The sequence below is a fragment of the Gorilla gorilla genome, chromosome 1 (assembly GCF_029281585.2).
Source record: "Gorilla gorilla gorilla isolate KB3781 chromosome 1, NHGRI_mGorGor1-v2.1_pri, whole genome shotgun sequence".
NCBI lineage: Eukaryota > Metazoa > Chordata > Mammalia > Primates > Hominidae > Gorilla > Gorilla gorilla.
Genome location: NC_073224.2, coordinates 210,841,336 through 210,862,101, shown reverse-complemented (window position 1 = coordinate 210,862,101; position 20,766 = coordinate 210,841,336). Strand labels below are relative to the sequence as shown.

Sequence of the window (20,766 nt, the reverse complement as noted above, 5' to 3'; positions counted from 1 at the left end):
AGACCCTGTTTCTCCAAAAAATGTAAAACTTAGCCAGGTTTTGGTGGAGCATACCTGTAGTTCTAGCTACTCTGGAGGCTGAGGCAGGAGGATCCCTTAAACCCAGGAATTCAAGGCTGCAGTGAGCTATGGTCACGCCACTGCACTCCAGCCTGGGTGACAGAGTGAGACCCTGTCTCAAAAAAATATATATATATATATTTTGATTGATGCACAAATTGCATTGTGTCCTGTGCATAGTAATAACTTTGGCATTTAGGAATGACAAAGTAACTCCTTTAAGTAACACAAGGAAGACCATAGGAATATAAATTGCTGGATAATTGTTTTTCAGATTAACAATGATATAGAAATAGGACCAAACTTAGGTTGGAACTGCTTAAGCTGCTGATAATGTGTAGTGAACAGCAGCTCTTCCTTTTGACCACGTTATCAGCTAAGATTCTTAGTTTATATTAGTAGCAATATTTTTGAGGCTTCCAAAAATCATTGTTGATTCTCAGAGTTCATTCTCCCACTTATACCTAATCTTCTTGCTTTTGTATCTGTTCATTCATTTGTAGAGTATAAATGGCATTCGCACAGAGGAGGTGGCTGTCGTGACAAAGGGGCCATCTACTAACCCTGACTCTGAATGGGAGGGTCCCAAGCATTCGGTAGTTCCTAGTAAAAGCCAGATGACCACCCCGTCGGAGTCTCTGCAAAGCTTTGCCTTTGGCTCCCTCTCCATAAGCAGCAAGGAGACAGAAGAGAAGGAGGAGGGGGCAGCTGGCTATCTTGATATTAAGGAGATGCCAAGAGGCCCAACTGGGGAATGTATAGGAGTGGAGGAACAGGCCAGTGCCTTAAAGTTCTCAGTAACACCAGCTTCCTGTCAGCTGCAACCTGGTGTAAAAAAGGCAGAGAGTAGTGAAGAACATGTTACACCAGGAGAGCCACTTGGAAAACAAAATGGATCATTTCTTGACTTTCATGTGGGTAACCAGTTCCCCACCCTCATTCGAAGTTTCCAGGTAGTAATTTATTCAATGATGCAGGTCTAATGACTGTCTTTGGAAGAGGGCCAGAATCTGTCCTGTGGAGGAGGTGGTGGTGGTGTGGTGAGGGTAGTGGCCTCTCTGCTGTTTTCAAAATCACAGACTAAAATAAAGCCTTTGATTATGCCAAAGAAATTCATTCAGAGGAATTAACTGCATGGCTAGAAATGCTTTCTTCTCTGATAACAAAACTCCAGCTGTCAGTCTTTATGAAGCTGGTTAAGTGTGTTCATCTTTTCCTTGCTCAAGTGTGGGCTATGGAAAGAGGTGAATTGGCGGTGACTTCTGTGGTGAGGAGGCTTCAGTGTTCTGAGACCATGCTTAAAAAATTCAAATACTCTTAATTAAAGGGGCAACTCATCTTATGAGATTTCAGGCCCCAAATAATTTATGTACTGCAGCCACATTGTGCAGCCCACCACTCCCACTGACCCCACCCACAAGAGCATTCAGGATCATAGGCACTGATTTCCTATGCTAAGGTGGTTGGCCACTTAACCTTATTACAATCAAATGGTAGTTTCAGTGTGATTTATACTCCTGGGGAAGGTGAGCAGATGGACAAGAAGGCCTTTGGTATTCCACTAATGTTCATTCTTCTGAAATTCTGGGATTAATCACCAGGTGGTGGTAGAACTGATTGTTTTTTTCTTTCCAGTTTTCCAAATACTGTCTCTTCTCAATAACTCCAAGGTGAATCTCTGACATTGATTTGAAAGAAGTTAATGAATTAGAGGGTAATGCATTCCATTGCCACTGCTGTTTCATGTACCATTTGTACTTAGTGGAGGAAATGTGGCTGATTTTCTTAATTATAATGGTACAGACACAAGGACAAATCAAAGTGATTGCTATTTGGCAAATCGTTTTATATTCAAATTCTGAAGGTCAGTCTGAAGTGTTTTATATCACCAATCATAACTGCTCTTACAGCTTTCCATTAAGCTTATGAAAGTGATTACAGTAATGCTGCTTTTTAATATCCCTCATGATTTGACACCTTGTCAGGGTTACTTTGGAATACTGTCGAAGTCTTGGGCAGGGTAAACACATTTGTAGATTGAGCTAGCTCTGTACTTAATTAAAGCTAACACTTTGATCAGATCAGTGTCAGAAGATTACTTCTCCATTGCCTTCAGAAATACTCTAGTAACTCTTTCCTTACTGCTTCACAGCCTCCCCTGGTGAAGACACAAACTGTCACCATCTCAGATAATGCCAATGCTGTGAAAAGTGAAATCCCAACCAAAGACGTCCCTATTGTCCACACTGAGACCAAGACCATCACTTATGAGGCTGCCCAGGTAGGACATGGTTTGATGCTTCAGAACCAAAGGCTGCAAACAAAATTAATAACCTTTCTTCACAGAGTTTCTAGTCATTTATCGCCAAGAATACCAGGTTTTTCTGGGGCAGTTCTTTTTAGAAGAGATTACTGGTCTAAGAAGGTCCCAGACTACTTTATCTAAAGCAAAAAATTGAGCAGAGCACACTGTTGTGTGCCTGTAGTCCCAGCTACTCAGGAGGCTGATGTGGGAGGATCTCTTGAGCCCAGGAAATGCCATCTGAATATTTTTTTTTTGAGACAGAGTCTCGCTGTGTCGCCCGGGCTGGAGTGCGGTGGCGCAATCTCGGCTCACTGCAAGCTCTGCCTCCCGGGTTCACGCCATTCTCCTGCCTCAGCCTCCCGAGTAGCTGGGACTACAGGTGCCCGCCACCACGCCTGGCTAATTTTTTTGTATTTTTAGTAGAGACGGGGTTTGACCGTGTTAGCCAGGATGGTCTTGATCTCCTGACCTCGTGATCCGCCTGTCTTGGCCTCCCAAAGTGCTGAGATTATAGGCGTGAGCCACCGCGCCTGGCCTAAATTTTTTTAAAGCAAAATTGTCTTAGATCTGATTGCTTATATCCACCCAATTCATTTGCATAAGGCAGTCTAGTGTAATGGTTGAGAACATGGGCTTTGGGTCTGAAAAAACCTGAGTTCAAGTCCTGGCTCCTCCACTTACTGACTTGGACAAGTAATTGAATATCTCTGAGCCTTGATCTCCTCTGTCCATGACATTAATATCTACTTCATGGTGTTATGAGGATTTAAGTGTTTTTTGTTTGTTTGTTTGTTTTTTGAGATGGAGTCTCAGTCACTCTGTCGCCCAGGCTGGAGTGCAGTGGCGGGATGATCTCAGGTCACTGCAACCTCTGCCTTCTGGGTTCAAGTGATTCTCCTGCCTCAGCCTCTACAGTCATGTGCACATGGCTAATTTTTGTATTTTTCGTAGAGTTGGGGCTCACCATGTTGGCCAGGCTAGTCTCGAACTCCTGACCTCAAGTGATCTGCCTGCCGCGGCCTCCCAAAGTGCTGGGATTATAGTTCTTTTTAGGAGAGATTACTGGTGGCCGGGTGCAGTGGCTCATGCCTGTAATACCAGCACTTTGGGAGGCCGAGGCGGGCAGATCACGAGGTCAGGAGTTCAGGACCGGCCTGGCCAACATGGTGAAACCCCATCTCTACTAAAAATACAAAAATTCGCTGGGTGTAATGGCAGGCACCTGTAATCCCAGCTACTCAGGAGGCTGAGGCAGGAGAATCGCTTGAACACAGGAGGTTGCAGTGAGCCGAGATTGCTCCACTGCATTAAAAAAAAGAAGAAGAAGAAGAAGAAGAGATTACTGGTGAGCCACTACGCCTGGCCAAATTTTCTTTTCTGAGAAAGGGTCTCACTCTGTTGCCCAGGCTGAAGTGCAGGTGGCATGATCTTAGCTCGCTGCAGCCTAGACCTCCCAGGCTCAAGCAGTTCTCCCACCTTTGCCTCCCAAGTAGCTGGAACTACAGGCATGCACAGCTGCACCTCACTAATTTTTTGTAGTGAGGGTATTTTACCATGTTGCCCTGGCTGATCTCAAATTCCTGGGCTCAGAGGATCCAACTGCCTTGACTTCCCAAGGTGTGCCACTATGCCCTGCTAAAAATTTTTTTACTTCCCACTTTCAGTAAAATGTCTCTCACTTTTGGTAGTTTGAATGGACTAGAATTGATTTATGTTGAATTGTTTTTCTTTTGTTATTCACAGAAGCCAAAGGTAAGAAAAACAGTTCCCTCTATAAACTGAGCTGTTATTTCATTCCTGCAACAAATATTTATTGAGTGTTCACAATATTAAGCCAAAGCAATGTACAAGGTATACGTAGTCCCTACCCTCTGGAACTTACATTCTAGTTAGGAGAAACAGGCAATAAAGCACATAAACAATGTATAAGTAAATTTCAGACAGTGGTAAATGCTATAAGGAAACTAAAATGGGGTAAAGAGTTAGACAATATGGGATTACATGAAAGATTGCTGCTTTGGGACTAGGATAATCAGGGAATTCCTCTCTGAGGAGGTGACATTTTGGCTGAGGTCTGAATGATGGGAAAGAGATAGCCATGTGAAGTTCTGGCTAGGTGCTTTCACATAAATCTTTTCACTTAATCCTCACCTCACCATGAGCTGGATGATGTTATCTCCATTTAGGAAACAGTGTGGCTTGGTAATTTAAAAGCATGTGCATTGCTGGGTGTGGTGGCTCACGCCTGTAATCCCAGCACTTTGGGAGGCCAAGGCAGGCGGAGCACGTGAGGTCAGAAGTTCAAGACCAGCCTGACCAACATTGAGAAACCCCGTCTCTACTAAAATACAAAAAAATTAGCTGGGCATGGTGGCACATCCCCAGCTACTCGGGAGGCTGAGGCAGGAGAATCGCTTGAACCTGGGAGGCGGAGGTTGCGGTTAGCCAAGATGGCGCCATTGCACTCCATCCTGGGCAACAAGAGTGAAACTCTGTCTCCAAAAATAAATAAATAAATAAATAAAATAAAAGCATGTGCATTGCAATTAGAAAAAAGAGAATTAGGGTTGGTCACAGTGACTTTAGGGTTGGTCACAGTCACTTTGGGAGGCTGAGGAGGGAGGATCAGTTGAGACCAGTAGTTCCAGACCAGCCTGGGCAACAAAGTGAGACCCCCATCTCTTTTATATATATATATATATAAATAAAATATTATATATATATTTATAATTATACATATTAAATTATATAATTATAATATATATTTAATACAACATATAATTATATTAAATATATAAATTAATATATAATTACACATTAAATATATAATATATATAATATATATATTAGCTGGGTGTGGTGGCATAGCTGTAGTCGCAGCTATTCAGAGGCTGAGTTGGGAAGATTTCTTGAGCCCAGGTGTTCAAGGCTACAGTGAGCTAGAGTCATGCCATTGTACTCCAGCCTGGGCAACACACCAAGACCCTGTCTCGAAAAAAAAAAAAAGAGGGCCGGGTGCAGTGGCTCACGCCTGTAAACCCAATACTTTGGGAGGCCGTGGTGGGTGGATCACCTGAGGTCAGGAGTTCAAGACCAGCCTGACCAACATGGTGAAACCCCATCTCTACTAAAAATACAAAATTAGCCAGGCACGGTGGTGCATGCCTGTAATCCCAGCTAGTCGAGTGGCTGAGGCAGGAGAATCGCTTGAACCCGGGAGGTGGAGGTTGCAGTGAGCCAACATGGCGCCATTGCACTCTAGCCTGGGCAACAAGAGCAAAAGTCCATCTCAAAAAAAGAGAAAAAAAGAGAAAGAGAGAAATAGAATTTGTATCCTAGCTCAATCAGGTAGGTACCAACTAGGTAACCTTAGGCAAGTTGCTAATCTCTCTAAGCTTGTATTTCCTTGGCTGTAAAGTGGGGATAATACCACTGACCATTGCAAGCTTTGGAGGAAAATTAGGTGAAATGATGTCTGCAAAGCACTGGGCATGTTTATGGACACTTAGTGTCAGTATGCTTCCCTATTTTCTCTTTCGTGGTCTAGAGTGCGGATTTTGAGTTTGGTACATAATGAGAGTTTAATTAGCCAGGCGTGGTGGCGTGCACCTATAGTCCCAGCTGCTTGGGAGGCTGAGGCAGGAGAATCGCTTGAACCTGGGAGGTGGAGGTTGCAGTGAGCCGAGATCATGCCACTGCATTCCAGCCTGGGTGAAAGAGCGAGGGTCCATCTCAAAAATAAATAAATAAATAAATAAACAAATAATAATGAGAGGTTGCGTAAAGTTTATTGATACTAACAAAGTGGCATAATTGAAGCAATGAGCCAGGCATGGTGGATGCACCCATAGTCTCAGCTGCTCGGAAGGCTGAGGCAGAGGCTCCCTTGAGCCCAGGAGTTCGAGGCTGCAGTGAGCTGTGATTGTGCCACTGCACTCCAGCCTGGGGGACAGAGTGAGGCCCTGTATCAAAAAAACAAAATGAAATAAAGTAGGGAGAGGTCTGGGACCAGGAATATGACTAGAACATCTCTGGAGAAATGCTTGTAAAGAACTGAAGTGTCTGAGGAAACAAGAAAAAAGAAATGTGTCAGTCGAGAGAGACACAGAAATGAATGAATAGGTCTTGGCAGTGAAGGGGACTGAAAAAGAAAGGAATAGGAAATTACTTAAAAATTGTACACGCTATTAGCCAGAGGATATAGGAAATAATTACTTCATATGGTAGAATCCCTTTAAGTTGTCACTACCATGGAAACAAGCTAAATGTCCATCAGTGGAGAGCTGGTTAAATACATTATGGTACATCCAATTAAGGTAATTCTGTGTGGCCTTTAATAAAAGCTTCTGATGGGAACAAGCTACATGATAAATTGGTAAGTGAACAAGCCTGGTGCACTATGGTGGTACTGTTTATGGAGGGGAGAAGGGATGTATATTGCAGCTATGTGTGTTTAGGTTTGTATATCAATACACTCTCTCTGAATGGGTACTAAAAAACAAAACAAAAAACCAACAACCAAAACGTATAGTGGCCCCTGATGAAGGAGACTGAGACTGCAGGACTCGGGTCAGGAGTGGGAGGGAAACTGACTTTTCACTGTACAACATTTTGAAGTATTAAAATTTTTATAGCATAGACATAGCCAAAAAATTTTATTTTATTATTATTATTATTATTTAGAGACAGTCTTGCTCTGTAGCCCAGGCTGGAGTGCAGTGACATGATCTCAGCTCACTGCAACCTCTGCCTCCCGGGTTCAAGTGTTTCTCGTGCCTCAGCCTCTTGAGTAGCTGGGATTACATGTGCATGCCACCACACCTGGCTAATATTTATATTCATATTTTTATTTTTATTTTTGTTTGAGACAGAGTTTCCCTCTTGTCGCCCAGGCTGGAATGCAGTGGTGCCATCTCGGCTCACTGCAACCTCCACCTCCTGGGTTCCAGCGATTCTCATGCCTCAGCCTCCCAGGTGGCTGGGATTACAGGCACCCACCACCACACCCAGCTACTTTTTGTACTTTTAGTAGAGACGGGGTTTCACCATGTTGGTCAGGCTGGTCTTGAATTCCTGACCTCGTGATCCACCCACCTTGGCCTCCCAAAGTGCTGGGATTACAGGTGTGAGCCACCGCACCCAGCCTAATTTTTATATTTTTAGTAGAGACAGGGTTTCACCTTGTGGGCCAGGTTGGTCTCAAACTCCAGGCCTCAAGTAGTCAGCCCGCCTCGACCTCCCAAAGTGCAGGGATTACAGGCATGAACCACCGCACCCTGCGCCCCCAAAATTTAAATGGTTCAAAATAAATTGTTTTAAAAGTTAGAGCCACACTGACCACAGAAGTCCCTGTGGTGTGGGTGTAGGTAGCTCCTACAAAAAAAGGAAATGGAAGCAGTCATTTTAAAATATCCTGACATATTAGAGAAATATAAAGGCAGCGTGATATTCTTGACAGAGCCCGTGGGCTTTGGAATTAGAGTGACTTAGTCTTAATTCAGACATTTGCTAGTTTTGTGACCTTGGGCAAGTCCCTTATCTTTTTGAGCCTTAGTTTTCTCTTCTGAAAAATACTGTGATCAAGTTATTGAAATAAGCACAATGTTTGCCTGGTATTTATTAGCTATTCATAATGGTAGCTATTATTATATTGCGTTGTTAAACATTTGCCTTTATTTCATTTTAACCAGGCTTAAGACAGTCAAGATACAAATTGCTTTTTATTTTATTTATTTGTTTGTTTATTTATTTATTTTTGAGATGGAGTCTCACTCTGTCACCCAGGCTGGAGTGCAGTGGCGCGATCTCGGCTCACTGTAACCTCCATCTCCCAGGTTCAAGCGATTCTCCAGCCTCAGCCTCCCAAATAGCTGGGACCACAGGCATGCGCCCCTATGCCCGGCTAATTTTTTTATTTCTAGTAGAGATGGGTTTTGCCACGTTGGTCAGGCTGGTTTCGAATGCCTGATCTCAGGTGATCTGCCCACCTTGGCCTCCCAAAGTGCTGGGATTACAGGCGTGATCCACTGCTCCCGGCCCACATTGCTTTTTATTACTTATGCTAGACAGTGGGGTAGAGTGGGGAAGAGTGTTGACTTTCGAGTCAGAGTCAGATTTCCTGGCTTTGAACCTGCCCTGTCACTAGTGTGCAGTCAAATGACTAAATCGCCATGTGCCTCAGTTTCCTCATTTGTAAAATGTGGCTGATAGTTGTACCTCATAGGATTGTTGTCAGGAATAAATGAATTAATGCACATAAATGTTTCCAAAGTGCCTGGCAGATAATAAGCACTAGATATTCATTTGCAATTGTTATTATTTATTTACTATTTCTGCTTCTGCTTTTATTATCTTGCTGGATAAGTAAGCCTGAGCACCATTTTTTTATTTATTCACAGTCTCTGTGCTTTGGAAAACATGGTCAGAGGGGATAGTTTTTACCTGTAGTTTTTTATGTGTGTATATGGGTGTGTTTGAGGTAAAATTTACATACAGTGAAATGCACAGACAGGGTCTCGCACTGTTGCCCAGGCTGGAGTACAGTGGCATGACCACAGTTCACTGCAGCCTCGACCTTTTGGGCTCAAGTGATCCTCCCACCTCAGCCTCCTGAGTAGCTAGGACTCCAGGCGCACACCACTACATGTGACTAACTTTTTAATTTTTTTTTTTTTTCGAGACGGAGTCTCGCTCTGTCACCTGGCCTGGACTGCAGTGGCGTGATCTCAGCTCACTGCAACCTCTGCCTTCTAGGTTCAAGCAATTCTCCTGCCTCAGCCTTCTGAGTAGCTGGGATTACAGGTGCGGGCCACCATGCCTGGCTAATTTTTGTATTTCTTTTTTCAGTAGAAACAGGGCTTCGCCATGTTGGTCAGGCTGGTCTCGAACTCCTGACCTCATGATCCTTCCGCCTCGGCCTCCCAAAGTGCTGGGATTACAGGTGTGAGCCACTGTTCCCAGCCTAATTTTTTAACTTTTTGTACACACAGGACTCACTTTGTTGCTCAGGCTGATCTCGAACTCCTGGGCTCAAGCAATCCTCCCTCCTCAGCCTCCCAAAGTGCTGGTATTACAGATGTGAGCCACCATGCCTAGCAATTTGATTGGTTTTGACAAATGGCTATACATGTGTAACCAAGACACATTTAGGATACAGAACATTACTCCTGAAACTGGCTTCATAGCCTTTTCCATCTGATTTCTACCCCTTTAGGCAGCCAGTGCTCTACTTTCTATCAGTATAGCTTAGTTTTGCCTGGTTTGGACTTCATGTAAGTAGAAGTATACAGTAGTACACTTTTGTGTATGGCTTCTTTCTTTCTTTTTGAATTGGAGTCTCACTCTTGTCATCCAGGCTGCTGGAGCGCAGTAGTACCATCTCAGCTCACTGCAACCTCCACCTCCCGGATTCTAGCGATTCTCCTGCCTCAGCCTCCTGAGTAGCCAGGATTACAGGTGCCCACCACTTCACCTGGCTAATTTTTGTATTTTTAGTAGAGACGGGGTTTCACCATGTTGGCCAGGCTGGTCTTGAACTCCTGACCTCAGGTGATCCACCCACTTTGGCCTCCCAAAGTGCTGGTATTACAGGCCTGAGCCACCATACCCAACAGTGTCTGCCTTCTTTCTGAATATAATATTTTTTAGATTCATCCATGTTATGTGAATCAGTAGTTCCCTCTTTTTTATTGCTGAATAGTATTACATTGAATGAATATACCACAATTTGTTTATCCATTCATTTGTTGATGGACAATTGGATGAATTTCAGTTTGGGAAAATATTAATAAAGCTGCTATGAATGTTCATTTACAGATCTTTTTTTTTTTTTTTTTTGAGACAGAATATGGCTCTGTTGCCGAGGCTGGAGTGCAGTGGCATGATCTCAGCCCACTGCAACCTCAGCCTCCTGGTTCAAGCGATCCTCCTGCCTCAGCCTCCAGAGTAACTGGACTACAGGCATGTATCACCATGCCTGGCTAATTTATTGGTATTTTGTGGTAGAGATAGGGTTTCATGATGTCGGCCAGGCTGGTCTCAAACTCCTGACCTCAGGCAATCCACCTGCCTCGGCCTTCCACAGTGCTGGGATTTCAGGCATGAGCCACCGTGCCCGGCCACAAATCTTGTTGTGGGCGTTTCATTTATCTTGAGTAAACATCTAAGAGTCAAGTTGCTGGGTCATAGGACAAATGACCATTATGAGGAAACATTGGTAAGAGGATCAAGGAAAACAGTCCCTGTATGGGAACAGGGTAAGTAGGAAAACATAACAGTGTCTCCTGCATGTTTAGCATTCTTCAGAGACAGAAAAGAGACTAGAGGGAGCGGGCAGGAGGTAGATAAAGATAGAGTCACAGGTTTATAGAGGAGTTCTTCAAAAAGCTTTAGCCCTTCTGGCATGCAAATTCATGTTATAACAATTTATAAGCTAATTTTATTTGTATAATTTCTTTGTATGCTCACAACAGTGCTACGGTGTAGGCAGAACACATATTCCCATATTGCTTTTATTTTTTATTTTATTTATTTATTTATTTTTTTGAGATGGAGTTTCACTCTTGTTGCCCAGGCTGGAGTGCAGTGGCGCAATCTCAACTCACTGCAACCTCTCAGCCTCCCAAGTAGCTGGGATTTTTTTTTTTTTTTTTTTTTTTTTGAGATGGAGTCTCCCTCTGTCACCCAGGCTGGAGTGCAGTGGCACGATCTCGGCTCACTGCAACCTCCACCTCCTAGGTTCAAGAGATTCTCCTGCCTCAGCCTCCTGAGTGGCTGGGACGACAGGCGTTTGCCACCACACCTGGCTAATTTTTGTATTTTTAGTAGAGATGGGGTTTCACCATATTGGTCAGCTGGTCTTGAACTCCTGACCTCGTGATCCGCCTGCCTTGGCCTCCCAAAGTGCTGGGACTACAGGTGTGAGCCATTGCACCCAGTCCCCAGTATTGCTTTTATAAATGAGAAAACTAGACTGGGCGCAATGGCTCACGCCTGTAATCCCAGCACTTTGGGAGGCTGAGGAGGGTGGATCACCTGAGGTCAGGAGTTTGAGACCAGCCTGGCCAACATGGTGAAACCCTGTTTCTACTAAAAATACAGAATTAGCCAGGTGTGGTGGCATGCGCCTGTAATCCCAGCTACTTGGGCGGCTGAGGCAAGAGAATCGCTTGAACCCAGGAGGTGGAGGTTGCGGTGAGCCGAGATCCCACTATTGTACTCCAGCCTGGGGAAAAAGCAAAACTCCCTCTCAACAAAAAATAAAACAAATAAAAATTTAAAAATCAAATAAATGAGAAAACTAAAGCTCAGAGAAGTCAGAGTGACTTGCGCAAGGTTCCACAGCTGGTTACTGTCTGAGTGGGGACCCAAACCCCAGACTTCAAACAGGGAGTTTCTTGCCCTGAGTCCTAGTTCAAACACCCATTAGAGTCTTGGACAAATTCTTAACCTCTCTGGAGCTCTGTTTTCTTAACTGTACAATGTGTATAATAATGGTTCCTCCCTCAGATATTGAGAGGCATAATTGAGATAACAGTTGAATTATATGCTTGGCACATAGTAGGAGTATAATAAATATTAGTTGAGTCTGAATCTAAAGTAGATGACTGGTCTTGGCTGAAGAAAATATTAGTTAGCGGCTGGGCGCGGTGGCTCAAAGAGCTGTAATCTCAGCTCTTTGGGAGGTGGAGGTGGGCGGTTCACGAAGTCAGGAGTTCAAGACCAGCCTGGCCAATATGGTGAAACTCCATCTCTGCTAAAAATACAAAAATTAGCCAGGCGTGGTGGCAGGCGCCTGAAATCCCAGCTACTTGGGAGGCTGAGGCAGGAGAATTGCTTGAACCTGGGAGGCAGAGGTTACAGTGAGCCGAGATCACACTATTGCACTCCAGCCTGGGCAACAGAAGCGAAAATCCATCTCAAAAAAAAAAAAAAATACAAAAATTAGCCGGGCGTGGTGGCGCGTGCCTATATTCCCAGCTACTCAGGAGGCTGAGGCAGGAGAATTGCTTAAACCCAGGAGGTGGAGGTTTCGGTGAGCTGAGATCGTGCCAGTACTCTCCAGCCTGGGTGACAGAGCAAGACTCCGTCTCAAAAAAAAAAAAAAAAAAGCTAATGTTTGAAAGGCATTTGTGAACTATAAAATGCTATACATGTGCTTAATTATTGTCACTCATGTTGACCTGTGGCTACGTTCCTGCCTCTTATTTCTTTTTTTTTTTTTTTTTTTTTTTTTTTTATTTGAGACAGAATTTCGCTCTTGTTGCCCAGGCTGGAGTGCAATGTCGCTATCTCAGCTCTCCACAACCTCTGCCTCCTGGGTTCAAGCTATTCTCCTGCCTTAGCCTCCCGAGTAGCTGGGACTGCAGACATGCACCACCACACCCGGCTAATTTTGTATTTTTAGTAGAGATGGGGTTTCTCCATGTTGGTCATTCTGGTCTTGAACTCCCGACCTCAGGTGATCCGCCCCCCTTGGTCTCCCAAAGTGCTGGGATTACAGGCCTGAGCCACCACGCCCGGCCCCTGCCTCCTATTTCTGATCCATTCCTGTCACTGACTCAGTGCTAAGGAAACTATACCCATCCAACTTTTTTAGAAGGAACTTTGTGCCCAGGGAATTTATTTTATTTTATTTTATTTGTTTATTTTTAGACAGAGTCTCACTCTGTTGCCCAGGCTGGAAGTGCAGTGGCGGGATCTTGGCTCACTGCAACCTCCACCTCCCAGGTTCAAGCATTTCTTCTGCCTCAGCCTCCCGAGTAGCTGGGATTATAGGCAAGCACCACCATGTCCGGCTAATTTTGTTTTTTTAGTAGACACAGGGTTTCACTCTGTTGGCCAGGCTGGTCTCAAACCCCTGACCTCAGGTGATCCACCCGCCTACACCTCCCAAAGTGCTAGGATTACAGGCATGATCCACCGAGCATGGCCCAATTTATTTTATTTGTTAAGAGGTTACCCTGAAAAAAAAAAAAAAAGAGGTTACCCTGGCCGGGTGCGGTAGCTCACACCTGTAATGCCAGTACTTTGGGAGGCTGAGGCAGGCGGATCACCTGAGGTGGGGAGTTCGAGACCACCAGCCTGACCAACATGGAGAAACCCCATCTCTACTAAAAATACAAAATTAGCCCAGTGTGGTGGTGCATGCCTGTAATCCCAGCTACTCAGGAGGCTGAGGCAGGAGAATTGCTTGAAACCGGGAGGTTTCAAGCGGAGGTTGCAGTGAGCCGAGATCACGCCACTGCATTCCAGCCTGGGCGACAAGAGCGAAACTCTGTCTCAAAAAAAAAAAGAGGTCATTCTAAGGGAATGAGATTTTTGCATCAGAATGTGCAGCTGAAGAGCAAAGCTGCAGCCTGCAACATTTGCCCAGTCTTCCTGAGAGGCATGATGATGAGCCATGCTTTCTTCTGCAGACTGACGACAACAATGGAGACTTGGACCCAGGAGTCTTGCTGACAGCTCAAACTATCACATCTGAGACCCCAAGCAGCACCACCACAACTCAAATTACCAAGGTAACAGACCAGCTAGAACCTCCTTATGGAACCCAGGGGCAGGCTAAGCTTGCTGCCACCTCTCTGCAAGAAGGACCCTAGTCCATAAGCAAATATTTTCAGCTCCATCCCTAGTAAGCCACATTATTCAAAGAGTCCTGGATGGAAAGGCCCTGCTGGCTTCCCCACCAATAAATCTAGGGAGATACCCTGAGAGTATCCCTGCCTACTTAGTAGTCTCCTAAAAGTAGGTGTGGTTGTTCTCTTTACACATCTGTCTCTCTGGTCAGTGAGTCCCCTGTCTGGCTGTGGAAGTAAGTTTAAAAAGTCAGCATGGCCAGGCATGGTGGCCCACACCTGTAATCCCAGCACTTTGGGAGGCCAAGGCAGGTGGATCACCTGAGATCAGGAGTACGAGACTAGCCTGACCAACATGGTGAAACCCCGTCTCTACTAAGAATACATAAATTAGCCGGGTGTGGCGGCATACACCTGTAGTCCCAGCTATTCGGGAGGCTGAGGGAGGAGAATTGCTTGAAACCAGGAAGCAGAGATTACAGTGAGCAGAGATTGCGCCACTGCACTCCAGCCTGGGCGAGCGAGCAGACTCTATCTCAATAGAAAGTTAACTTAAGGGGCCAGGCGTGGTGTAATCACACCTGTAATCCCAGTACTTTGGGAGGCTGAGACGGGTGGATCCCTTTAGCCCAGGAGTTTGAGATTAGCCTTGGCAACATAGTGAAACCTCATCTGTACAAAAAAATACAAAAAAAAAAAAAAAAAAAAAAAATTTGCTGGGCATAATGGCGCATGCCTGTGGTCCCAGCTACTTGGGAGGCTGAGGTGGGAGGATCACTTGAGCCCAGGGCATCAAGGCTGCAGTAAGCCGTGATCATGCCACTGCACTCCAGCCTGAGTGACAGAGCAAGACCCTAAAACCTATCTCTGTAAAAACAAAACAAAACAAAAAATCAGCTTCAGGGAAATTATTTTTGGTATTTTTATACAACCATATTTTCCAAGCCCAAAATCAGAACTCTGGGTCTGAGGAAGAATTTTTACAGCATTCCAGGGACAAGGCCATGAGAACTTGTTTGGATGCTGAAATATTGGAATTATTAGAATGTAGTTTATAGGAAGCAAGAGAGAGAAAATATCTAAAATTGGAACTACCCGCAGAAAATCAGAGGCAATCGATGTTTGCTGTAACACTAGAGGAAAATACTTTTTTTAATAGGTAAGAAATATAGCTTCTTGACCAAGCTCTCTCATCAATACACAGATGACTGGAAACTAGTTAACTTAATGTGTCTAGACCTTGGTTTTCCTCATCTGCCAGAAAGAGAAATCTACCCACCCTCAGGAGATTATGTGAGGACCTTTTGACATCAATAATATGAAAATGCTTTAAAATACAAGAGCCCAGTTTCAAGCTGTGTGACATATTTGTTCATAGCCTTCAGATTTTTTTCCTCTTGAAAATGATCATGGTGGCTCACGCCTGTAATCCCAACACTTTGGGAGGCCAAGGCGGGCGGATCACCTGAGATCAGGAGTTCAAGACCAGCCTGGCCAACTTGGCGAAACCCCATCTCTACTAAAAAAATAAAAATTAGCCGAGCATGGTGGCACACGCCTATAGTCCCAGCTACTCGGGAGGCTTAGGCAGGAGAATCACTTGAACCCAAGAGGCGGAGGTTGCAGTGAGCTAAGATCATGCCACTGCACTCTAGCCTGAGCAACAGAGCAAGACTCCATCTCAAAAAAAAAAAAAAAGAAAAAGAAAATGATCAATTAAAATGTATAGCATCAGTATCCGGTCTCTAAAACAGAAATGTATGAGAGAAGAGCACAGAAAGTCCTATTTTGTTTACTTGCTAGATTTCTGTGGTATTCAGGAGGAAGAAAAAGGAGAAAGTAAATACAGAATTGTGACTTTCTGTTTAGCTTAATAAAGATTTTAGTAATCCAGGCTGGGCGCGGTGGCTCACACCTGTAATCCCAGCACTTTGGGAGGCCGGGGCGGGCAGATCACGAGGTCAAGAGATCGAGACCATCCTAGCTGACAAAAAACCCCATCTCTACTAAAAATAGAAAAAATTAGCCGGGCGTGGTGGCAGGCGCCTGTAGTCCCAGCTACTTGGGAGGCTGAGGCAGGAGAATGGTGTGAACCCAGTAGACAGAGCTTGCAGTGAGCTGAGATCGCACCACTGTACTCCAGCCTGGGCGACAGAGCAAGACTCCGTCTCAAAAAAATAAATAAATAAAAAAGATTGTAGTAATCAAGGCTGGATGTGGTGGCTCACGCCTGTAATCCAAGCACTTTGGGAGGCCGAGGTGGGTGGATCACAAGGTCAGGAGTTTGAGACCAGCCTGGCCAACATAGTGAAACCCCATCTCTAATAAAAATCCAAAAATTAGCTGCACATGGTGGTGCATGCCTGTAGTCCCAGCTACTCAGGAGGCTGAGGCAGGAGAATTGCTTGAACCCGCGAGGCAGAGGTTGCAGTGAGCCGAGATCACACCACTACACTCCAGCCTGGACAACAGAGCGAGACTCTGTCTCAAAAAAAAAAAACAAAGATTTTAATAATCCAGGGCAGTAGAAGTGTGCTCTACAAGGGAGTAGAAGTAGCAGGTCTGGTTGAGATTTTGGACAAGTAGGTTAGAAAGCTGTCCTTTGCAGTACCCAGCAGTAGATTAAAATTTGGAGTGGAGCTTTCGGAATAATCTTTGCTATTTTTCTTTTTCTGTTTGTTTGTTTGTTAATAGAGACGAGGTCTCATTATGTTGCCCAGGCTGGTCTCAAACTCGTGGCCTCAAGCATTCCTCCTATCTCAGCCTCCCAAAGTGTTGAGATTACAAGTGTGAACCACTAAACCTGGCCTCTTTTTCTTTTTTTTAAATTCTTGTTATATTGCTGATCTCATATGACATCTTCTCTTTGGTTCCAGACTGTAAAAGGTGGGATTTCAGAGACACGTATTGAAAAGAGAATTGTGATCACAGGAGATGCTGATATTGACCATGATCAGGTGGGAATGTTGAAGAGATCTGGGCCTGGGAGGGGTCCCTGGGCAGGAAGACCGATGAATACAGGAGTTTGTTTGCCATCTTCATCTGCAAAAAGCCTCTTTGGCCACTCTAGCTCTTAATTGAGAAGAAAGACAAAGAGAATCAAAGTAAGAGGCCTGTGGGATGGAGGCCACAGATTGAGGAGCCAGGAAATGTAATGGAAAGAACATGAGCTTTGGATTCCAAGACTTGATTCAATTGCTGGTTCTTAATATATTCTAGCTGTTAACTCTCTGGGCCTCCATTTTGCATCTGTAAGATGAAGATGATAGTATCTCCCTCTCAGGGTTGTTGTGAGAATCAGGTGAAATACTGGATGAACAGCTGGTGGCACATGGTGAGCTCAGTTAAATGGAGCTATTGTTATTCCGAAGGTAAAGGTACCTGAACCCATGCTAGACAACATCAAAACAAAGGGAAGCATGCCCCTACCCTTAGAGAGCTGTAACAGCTGAGAAGACACGAGCGGGAGCATAGTATGGTGGACAAGACACCAGCAGACTCGAAACTTGTTTTCTGCCCTACATCTCTAACTTGCTGTGTGACCTTGGGCAAATCACTTTTCCGCTGATTTTTTTCTCCTCTCCTAAAAGAGAGTGGGTTGATCTAGATAATTTCTGGGCCTGAGTGCTAAAATTCTATATTTTTATGTTAATTGGGTGCTAATTGTGTGCTGCAAGCAATTAGCAAATAATAAGGTCAGGATTAATGTTCCCAATTCTCTGCTGGGTGAGGTTAGAACAGTAAAGCTGCAGAGAAGAGGGGGTGGAAGAGACTGCGTGCAAATGCTTCTGGAATCGTTGACTGGGTTGCTGGAGCAATAATTTTGTGGCCTTTTTATGCTGATATGCTGAGTGCCTTTAAAAAAAGAAAAACTGAGCTACAGTGCTGGCAGTTCCCTTGGAGGCAGGGTTGAGAGTTACAGCTGAGAATAGTGGACACAGGGTCCCAGAAACAAGGCTGCAAAGCCTAAATATCTTGCAGCCTGTTGGCCCAGCTCAGTGGGTCCCGCTGCTTTAGAAGCCTGCACGCACCCACTCAGTCTGGTGTGATCTGAGCCCCTGCTACGTGCTCAGTCTGCACTAGACAGCAAAAGCAATGGGGTGAAAGGTGTTTGAGGTTTGGAGTGAGACAGACTTGGGCTGAATCCTGACTCTGCGACCTAATTGGTTATATGCCCTTGAGCAACTTATATTACCAATCTGAGCTCTAGTTTCACCATCTGTAAAATAAGGATGATCACAGGTTTCTTCCAGGGTCATAAGGGCCAAACACACTTGATAGCTCAGAGAGATGCTCCAGTGTCCCTCAGGTTGTCTAGTTACTGAGAGTGCATGGAAGGGGTAAGCTATGGTACGCTCTGGCTGGCGAGGGAGGCACTTTAAGAACTGTTAAGGAGAAGCAGTGTGGAGCAGCAGACTTTCATAGAGAGGTGGGCGGAGGCACAGTCACAAAGAGAAGACTTGAGCTGGGCCTGAGGTGTGAGCAGATGGGTTGGGCAAACAGGATCAGGGAGGATGGTCAGGGGCCCACAGAGGTGGTAGTTCTAAGAATGCCATTCATAGAGCCAGGAGACCAGAAGAGGGTTTTCTTTCTTCCCTTGCCCCTTCTAGAGATGGTTCTTAAGAGCCAGGTGAGTAGTCAGCTGGTCATTTCTAGCTGAGTCCTTTTCCATAGGGGAGCCTACAGATTCAGAGACTGCAGCCCAAAGAGGATGGTGTTTTTGCTCTTTTGACTTTCCCTCTGCTCTCTTTAGCTTTTCTAAAGTAATCAAAGCTCCTCCAGATCCTCAAACAGGGACCCCCTCAGAAACTAAACAACAGTGTGGTAAAGAGGAAAGTCTGATCGACTTGAGTTAAAATCCCTATTGCACGGCTGGGTGCGTTGGCTCACGCCTATAATCCCAGTACTTTGGGAGGCCGAGCAAGGTGGATCACCTGAGGTCAGGAGTTCGAGACCAGCCTGGCCAAGGTGGCAAAACACTGTCTCTACTAAAAATACAAAAATTAGCCAGACGTGGTCACGGACACCTGTAACCCCAGCTACTTGGGAGGCTGAGGCATGAGAATCGCTTGAATCCAGGAGGCAGAGGTTTCAGTGAGCCAAGATCACACCACTGCACTCCAGCCTGGGCAGTGAGACTCCGTCTAAAAAAAAAAAAAAAAAAAAAAAAGTCCCTGTTTCACTACCTACTAGCTATGAAACAGTAAGCTCTTTACTGAAATTCAGTTTCCTCACCTATAAAATGCAAAAAATTACATTACCTTAATGCACTAAGTTGTAATGTTTAAGTAAATAATAAGTAATGATAATAGTTATTATCTTAATAACAATATAGTTATTAATAAATTATAACTTAATAGAGTTTAAGTAATAAGTAATGTGCTTAGGCTAGTGCATGGCATATAACAGTCCCTTCTCCTCTTCCTTCCTTTCTTCTACTTTGGCCAAGGACATCTCTTCCTTTTTCTTGCACACTTCTTTACTTTCCTCTCCCGTCCTGAACTTGCCACTTACCCCATGCTGAACACAGATGTTGTTTTGTCCTTTAGATTCACGTCTTGAGTGAATCCTCTCAGACCCTCCAGGTATAATGATAGATAATAGATAGGTATAATAGATAATATAGGCCAGGTGCGGTGGCTCACACCTGTCATCCCAGCACTTTGGGAGGCCAAGCCAGGTGGATCATTTGAGGTCAGGAGTTCGAGACCAGCCTGGCCAACGTGGTGAAACCCCATCTCTACAAAAAATACAAAAATTAGCTGGGCGTAGTGGTACACACCCGTAATCCCAGCTACTCAGGAGGCTGAAGCAGGAGAACTGCTTGAACCTGGGAGGCGGAGGTTGCAGTGAGCCGAGATTGCACCACTGCACTCCAGCCTGGGTGACAGAGCGAGACTCCATCTCAACAACAACAACAAAAAATAAATAAAAAAAATATAAAGGATCATATAACAGATACAGGTATGACCCCCGAAGTCCCTCTGCAGTTCCTAGAAGACAGCGCTAACCTTCCCTGTCCCTGTGTTATCAGTCCAGAAGCCTCCCTATGCAGGATAGGGTGGGTAACGTAATTATCAGCTTGGCTTAGCCTAAAGCTGCCCTGGTACTGCAGACAGGAGTATTGGATTTGTCAGAACATCAGAGAAATGATGACCCCTGCCTTCCTTCGCCATCAGGCTATTTTCTGCCTCATTGCCCTTGTTTCTGTCTTTTGTAGGTCCTTGTACAAGCCATCAAGGAGGCAAAGGAGCAGCACCCAGACATGTCAGTGACCAAGGTGGTCGTCCACCAGGAGACCGAGATTGCTGATGAGTGAGCTCAGGTACTGGGCGTTCCTGCTGGGGTTGAGGGTGCCCACAGTCCCAGCCTGAGAGGGCTCTGGATGGGACCCTCGGACACACTGGGAGCCCATCCCCACAAAGAGGTGTTCACCCTGGGACTTAATAAAGGCAGACGAGAGGCTGATGTGGGAGATATAGGAAATTAAGTATTTGGCTCCAACTAAAGCAGCCTGTAGCAGTGCCAGCATTATTGGGTAAGAGGAGGGACCCAAACTTGGATATAAGCCCCCAGCTACCCCCTGAGTCTTCATGCATCCTGCTGGAGATCCACTTCACCTTCCCCCTGTCTTCTCTCTACTGCTCTGCTTGCTTGCTGTCACAGGTCTCTCTTTTTTTTTTTTTGAGACGGAGTCTCACTCTGTCACCCAGGCTTGAGTGCAGTGGCATGATCTTAGCTCACTGCAACCTCCGCCTCCCGGGTTCAAGGAATTCTTCTGCCTTAGCCTCCCAAGAAGGTGGGACTACAGGCATGTGCCACCAT

The 20,766-nt window shown here is 45.0% G+C and overlaps 1 protein-coding gene across 50 annotated transcripts in view; it reads left to right on the top strand.

Annotated features, from left to right (window-relative positions):
* The window catches only part of EPB41 (erythrocyte membrane protein band 4.1), a 233,172-nt gene that overhangs the window by 208,480 nt on the left and 3,926 nt on the right, over positions 1-20,766 (top strand). For 32 of the 50 annotated variants that reach the window (XM_055389777.2, XM_055389773.2, XM_063701052.1 and 29 more), the window contains 4 exons: positions 2,213-2,341; positions 13,783-13,884; positions 16,818-16,898; positions 20,162-20,266. In XM_055389777.2, the coding sequence (XP_055245752.1) occupies positions 2,213-2,341; positions 13,783-13,884; positions 16,818-16,898; positions 20,162-20,260 (411 nt within the window). In that variant the 3' untranslated portion in view covers positions 20,261-20,266. Of the gene's footprint in view, positions 1-563; positions 1,014-2,212; positions 2,342-13,782; positions 13,885-16,817; positions 16,899-20,161; positions 20,267-20,766 lie in introns of all 50 variants that reach the window. The other 18 variants (XM_063701041.1, XM_063701037.1, XM_055389667.2 and 15 more) reach the window with 3 other exon arrangements.